The sequence below is a fragment of the Trichechus manatus genome, unplaced genomic scaffold (assembly GCF_000243295.1).
Source record: "Trichechus manatus latirostris isolate Lorelei unplaced genomic scaffold, TriManLat1.0 scaffold00240, whole genome shotgun sequence".
NCBI classification, from domain to species: Eukaryota; Metazoa; Chordata; class Mammalia; order Sirenia; family Trichechidae; genus Trichechus; species Trichechus manatus.
The window spans coordinates 288,391-295,054 of record NW_004444176.1 but is presented as its reverse complement, the minus strand read 5'-3'; the positions used below and the strand labels follow the sequence as shown (position 1 = coordinate 295,054).

The following is a 6,664-nucleotide window of genomic DNA, read 5'->3' as shown; positions in this document are numbered from 1 at the left end:
GAAGCTGCCTGCACCTGGAGCCTTTCTTGTGCAGGGTGGCCCAAGGCTCTGTCAGGGCAGGCCCAGGTGGTTGTCAACTGGCCCCATTCGGCGCTTCCTGCCTCTGCAGGCCTGCTCCCCTGGGTCGCTGAATTTGGGTCTGATTCAGGTGTCAGATGCCTTTACAGGTGAGCTGCTTAGGGGGAGGAGGTGTGGGAGAGGAAGTGGCTTTTCCCTCCTTGGTCAGGAACTTCCTAAAGGAAGCCCAACATCCCGTGTCCCTCCTGGCAGACGCGGGCCAGTCCCGGGTTAGGTCGGGTAGGTCAGTCCGGAGGGAAGCGGCCTCCCCTGACCTCAGATGCAGGGGCGCTCTGCGCGCTTCGGATCCGCAGGGCACTAGGACCCGGCGGGCCTGCGGAGGGGCAGCCCACGTGCTGCTCGCCTCCCTCCCACCCTCGCGCCCACTCCATTGTCTGTGAACTGCGGCCGCGGGGCGGTCGGCTGGCCCGGGAGGCGCGGAGCTGGCGCGGGAGATGCCGGGCTAGACCGCGGCCGTCTGAGCCGCCCGCCTAGTCCCCCGCCTTCCGTCGGAGGATGTGCGCTCGGGTGGCGGGGCGCGCGGCAGCGGCCCCCGGGGTGTCCTGCGGCCCCTGGCTCTGCCTCCTGGTGGCCCTCGCCCTGGACGTCGTGAGAGGTCAGCGCGGGGGGGTGGGGGCGGCGGGGCCGGGCGGGACGGATGCCGGCGAGCCGGGATCCTCCGGGTGCTCAGACTAAACCCAGAACAGGGGCGCCCCCCAGCGTGCCCTGAGGGCTGGAGAGATCTGAACCCCGGGATGCTGTCCCCATCCGCGCGCCCCTATTGCTTCCCTCACCTTGTACAACCCAGCAACTCCTTCCTGACCCAGGACCAGCCCAGCCGGGGCGCTCCTACGCCCCCTCTCCCCTCTCTTTCCAGGAGCTTCCTCTCCAGCCTGGCATCTAACCCGGCTGCCTCTGGCTGAGCTGCTGCTGTCCCGGCGCACTAGCGTCCCCTCCTCTCCCTCATCTGCCGTCCGTAGAGCTGCACTCCAGTGGCTCCTAGCCACCACCCCCATCATACCCACTTCCCAGGGAAGGGGAGCAGCCCCGTTGCCTGGGACATGCGAGATAGCCTCTCAGCCCCTGCCCTTGCCCCCAGGAGCGCACTGACCTTGTGCCTCTGAGTCCTTGGAATCTTTACCCCTAGAAAATGTGCAGCGGCTGTGCTCTGCCAGGGGTGGGGGTCGGACGCTCCTTGGGTGGGTTGGGGAGGTGGGCTGTGGCTGCAGAGTGGATGGTGCCACAGGAAAGAAGTGGAGGTTAGTGAAGCAAGCCCCTCCCCGCCCCCCTGCCAGAGCTGAGCCCTGGGTGATGGGAGTCCATGGCAGTCAGGCCACAGAGCACCTTGTAATTACTGAGTAATGGAGAACCAGAGGCCAGGGGCCAACCCCAGGGAGCAGCAGTCACTCACCTGTTACACTTGGGACTGGCAGGGGTCAGACATGTGCTCCCTGGTGGGGAGGGCTGCCATGGAGGGCTAGGCGGTCCAGTCCCTCTCCCACCTCCAGCTCTGGAGTGGGGTGGCTGATGTGAAGTGGGTGGGCTCTGGGGCTGCTTTCAGCCACCTGCTCCCCTCCCTGAGGGACCAGGCGGGAGCCCTAATAACCAGAGAGACTCATCGCATCTATTATGCAGCAGTCATAATGCCTCTCCCCCACCTGGAAAGCACTCCACAGTTTACAAAGGCCTGCCCGGTCACCTGTGTCACTAAGTGCTGCTACAGGTGAGGAAACAGAGGCTCCAGGTTTCCTGAGGCAGAGCAAGGACTTAAACCCAGGTCTGCATACTCCCAGGACGTTCTCTCTAGGGAGGGCTTCTTGTTAGAGGGATTCTGGATTGAGTAAGACAAGGCGTGGTTGATAGACAGGAAGATGACTAACTCAGAGGAGGTGCTGGGCTGGGGGTGGTGTGGGGGGGAGGCAAAGAACTGAGGAGGCTCATGGGAGGGTGAGCAATCAAGGAGGGCTTCCTTGAGGAGGAGGCAACTCATTGGCCCTGAAGGAGGAGGGAGGCTGCCACTGGGGAAACCTACAAGCTCTCTCTTCTAACAGTGCAGGGAGGAGGGAGAGGCAGGGTAGACTAGTGGTTAATGCCTGGGCTCTGCCTCTCATCTCCACCAAGCTCCAGCTGGGGAGCCTCAGGCAAGTATCTTAACCTGTCAGCCTCATGTGCATAAAATGGGGTTCATTTTAGAACCTAGTCCATACAGTTCCGTTCTGCTTTAGCTACTCTACATTCAAGAGTAAGTTTCAGAGTCTCTTCTGACATCGATTTTGGTCTTTTCTTTCTTTCCTGTCTTCTTAATGACCTCTTCCTTTCTTCACGTATGATGTCCTTGACGTCATTCCACAGCTCAACTGGTCTTCGGTCACTAGTGTTCAGTGCGTCAAATTGATTATTGAGATGGTCTCTAAATTCAGGTGGGATATACTCAAGTGCATACTTTGGCTCTCGTGGACTTGTTTTAATTTTCATCAGCTTCACCTTGAACTTCCATATGAGCAGCTGATGGTCTGTTCCGCAGTCCGCCCCTGGCCTTGTTCTGCCTGATGATATCGAGCTTCTGCATCGTCTCTTTCCACAGATGTAGTTGATTTGATTCCTGTGTATTCCATCTGGTGAGGTCCACATGTATAGTTGCCATTTATGTTGTCGAAAAAAGGTATCTCCAATTAATAGGTCCTTAGTCTTGCAAAATTATATCATGCGATCCCTGGCATCATTTCTATCACCAAGCCCATATTTTCCAATTACTGATCCTTCTTCTTTGTTTCTAACTTTCACATTCCAATCACCACTAATCATCAGTGCATCTTGATTGCATGTTTGATCAACTTCAGACTGCAGAAGTCGGTAAAAATCTTCAATTTCTTCATCTTGGCATTAGTGATTGGTGTGTAAATTTGAATAATAGTCCTATTAACTGGTCTTCCTTGTAGGCGTATGTGGATGTTATCCGTATGTGGATGTTATCCTATCACTGACAGTGATGTACTTCAGGATTGATCTTGAATATCACACACAAGTAAAATTCTTCTGAAGATAATTAAAATATAATTGCAGCAGTACATCGATAGGGAACTGCCAGAAATTGAAGCCGGACTCCGAAGAGGACCTGGAACGAGGGATATCATTGCTGATGTCAGGATCTTGGCTGAAAGCAGAGAATACCAGAAGGATGTTTTTACCTGTGTTTTGTCGACGATGGAAAGGCATTCAACTGTGTGGATCATAACAAATTATGGATAACATTGCAAAGAATGGAAATTCCAAAACACTTAATTGTGCTCGTGTGCTCATTTGAACAGAACAATGGGATACTGCGTAGTTTAAAGTCAGGAAAGGTGTGCGTCTGGGTTGTATTTTTTCACCATACTTATTCAGTCTGTATGCTGAACAAATAATCCGAGAAGCTGGACTATATGAAGAAGAATGGGGCATCAGGATTGGAGAAAGACTCGTTAACAACCTGCAATATGCAGATGACACAACCTTGCTCGTTGAAAGCAAAGAGGACTTGAAGCACTTACTGATGAAGATCAAAGACTACAGCCTTAAGTATTGATTATACCTCAACATAAAGCAAACAAAAATCCTCACAACTAGACCAGTAAGCAACATCATAATAAATGGAGAAAAGATTGATGTTGTCAAGGATTTCATTTTACTTGGATCCACAATCAACACGCATGGAAGCAGCAGTCAAGAAATCAAATGATGTGTTGCATTGGGCAAATCTGCTACCAAAGACCTCTTTAAAGTGCTAAAAAACACAGATGTCACTGAGGACTAAGGTGTGCCTAGCCCAGGCCGGGTATTTTCAGTCACCTCATATGCATGCGAAAGCTGGACAATGAATAAGGAAGACTGGAGAATTGACGCCTTTGAATTATGGTGTTGGCAGAGAATATTGGATATACCATGGACTACAAGAAAAATGAACACATCTGTCTTGGAAGAAGTACAGCCAGAATGCCTCTTAGAGGCAAAGATGGTGAGACTTTGTCTCACGTACTTCAGACATGTCATCAGGTGGGACCAGTCCCTGGAGAAGGACATCATGCTTGGTAAAGTAGAGGGTCAATGAAAAAGAGGAAGACCCTCAAGGAGATGGATTGACACAGTGGCTGCATAATAGGCTCAAACATAGCAACGATTGTGAGGATGGTGCAGGACCGGGCCGTGTTTCATTCTGTTGTACGTAGGGTTCGCTATGAGTCAGAAGCAACTCGATAGCACCTAACAGCAACAACAATCTGTAGAGTTATTACTAAAACGAAAAGAGTTAGTACATGTAAAATTGTGTAAAATAATGCCCTGCACACAGTTAAGTGTTCAAAAAATGTTAATTATTATTATTAGGACTAACTATTCATCAATTAAGGAGCCCTGGTGGTGCGGTGGTTAAGCGCTTGGCTGCTAACCGAAAGGTTGGCGGTTCAAACCTACCTAATGGCTCTGGGGGAGAAAAACCTGGCAGTCTGCTGCCATAAAGATTACAGCCAAGAATACCCTATGGGGAAGTTCTACTTTGTTACATGGGGTCACTATGAGTCCAAATCAACTTGACAGTACCCAACAATAACAATAGTCAGTTGGCACAAATCAAATATGGCCTTAGTCATCATTTGACCTCCAGGTTGTTGAATATTTTGACTATCTCCCCAGGTTCATGGCCCTCACCCCATCCCCAGGCACCCACATGGCTTCACAAACCATTTCAGCATCCCCCCAAAACACCCCTGCACTCCAAGACCCAGTCGGGAGAGGGCAGAAGGGAGCAAGCTTAGGAAGGTGGCCTGGTGTTGCCATGGCAATGACTGGGATGCCCAGCCAAGTCTGACCAAGGACCCAGGGTCAGAGGGAGAGTCTCTACTTCTACAAAGCTCATCTCTTCACAGCTGTTTACCTACTAGGCCCCATTTGGGGAGAGTCATACCCCACAAATGCCATATTGGTATCAGAGGCAAGTAGGCAGGGGACAGGAATAGAGGGTGAGGAGCATTGAGAAAGTTTTGCTGGAGGGAGGAAGGGACGGGTTGGAAACTGTCATCCAGGGATTGTGGAACAAGTCCTGGACTCCAATTCAAATCCTGCCTCTGTTACATTCTGCTTGTGTGGGGTTCTTTCAGTCAGTGTCCTCATCTGTGAAATGGGAGATTGCCCCCACATCCCAGGGGATGGAGCATTTACCTTTCTACCTCACCACCACTTTGCCCCATGGTGGAGCTCAGTTCAGGCCCTGGCAGCTCAGGAGCTCTCACCATCCCCACCCCTTCTCCCTCTTTAGTGGGCTGTGACCAGGACCCCCTGAACTCCGTCTACCTGCCAGCAGCCCTGGAGCTCCTGGATGCCCCTGAGCACTTCCGCGTGCAGCAGGTGGGCCGCTACCCACCGGCCAACTCCTCTTTGGGCTCCCGATCTGAGACCTTTCTGCTCCTGCAGCCCTGGCCTAGGGCCCAGCCGCTCCTCCGGGTCTCCTACCCACCCTTCGCCACTCAGCAGGTAAGGAGGGGGCACAGGCACTCCCAGGGTAATGGACTTGGAGCCTGAGGTCTGCTGTGTGCGGCTCAGGGGTGATCCCCAGCACCCACTAGGTTTCCCATTTCCCATATAGGGAAACTGAGGCCCACAGAGGCTCTCTCCTGGTATCCCATCTTCCCAGATCCTGCCTCCTCATTCTCCCTCCAGGTGGTCCCTCCCCGGGTCACTGAACCCCACCAGCAGCCAGTCCCGTGGGACGTGCGGGCCGTGTCGGTGGAAGCAGCCGTGACTCCAGCAGAGCCCCACGCCCGCGTCCTCTTCCATCTCAAAGGGCAGGATTGGCCGCCGGGGCCTGGCAGCCTGCCCTGTGCTCGGCTCCACGCCAGGCACCCTGCAGGCACTGCTCACAAAGCCTGCCACTTCCAGGTGAGTGGGTGGGCCCTCGTAGGCCAACCTTGACAGTAGTCCTGGGGTAGGGAAGAAAGAGCTCAGACCTCATGGGAAGTTTCTGCTCTGAGAGCTTTCACAGGGGCCTGTGAAAGGGTCATTTAGGGCTCCTAGGGGGTTAAGTCCATGTGTCTGACTTTGATGCAAATAATGTAATGTCTCTGAGCGTCAGTTTCCTCATCTGTGAAATGGAGTAATAACAACTCCTACCTCATATGGGGTTGGAGTAAAGAATAAGTGAGAGGATGCAAGAATAACCCTTAACACAATGCCCGGCACAGAGTAGTCACTCAGCAAATGTGTGCGTTATTGTTGCTGTTACCTTCATAATTGCTGTCTCCATTATTGGAGTCTATTACAGGAATCCACTGGAGAGAGGTATTTTGTGGCCTTTTAGAATCTGAAGGAGACCCTGGGTGATACAAACGATTAAGCACTAGATTACTAACCAAAGGGTTGGCAGTTCGAACCCACCCACCCAGAGGTTCCTCAGAGGCAAGGCCTGGCAGTGTGCTTCTGAAAGGTCCCAGCCTTGAAAAACCTATGGAGCAGTTCTGCTCCACACACATGGGCTCGCCATGAGTGGGAATGGCCTCAATGGCAATGGGCTTGGGATACTGAGAAGCCCAAGTTGTTGCCAGTGCAGTCCTAGGGCATAGTTAGGGTGAGGCATTGG

At 52.9% G+C, this 6,664-nt stretch overlaps 1 protein-coding gene across 1 annotated transcript in view; it reads left to right on the top strand.

The window, feature by feature from the left end:
* Positions 1–573: 573 nt before the first annotated feature.
* TMEM132A (transmembrane protein 132A) overlaps positions 574–6,664 on the top strand; it is a 15,670-nt gene continuing 9,579 nt past the window's right edge. The window contains exons 1-3 of the mRNA XM_004389311.1: positions 574–673; positions 5,348–5,562; positions 5,749–5,971. Coding sequence (XP_004389368.1) covers positions 574–673; positions 5,348–5,562; positions 5,749–5,971 — 538 coding nt within the window. The remainder of the gene's footprint in view (positions 674–5,347; positions 5,563–5,748; positions 5,972–6,664) is intronic.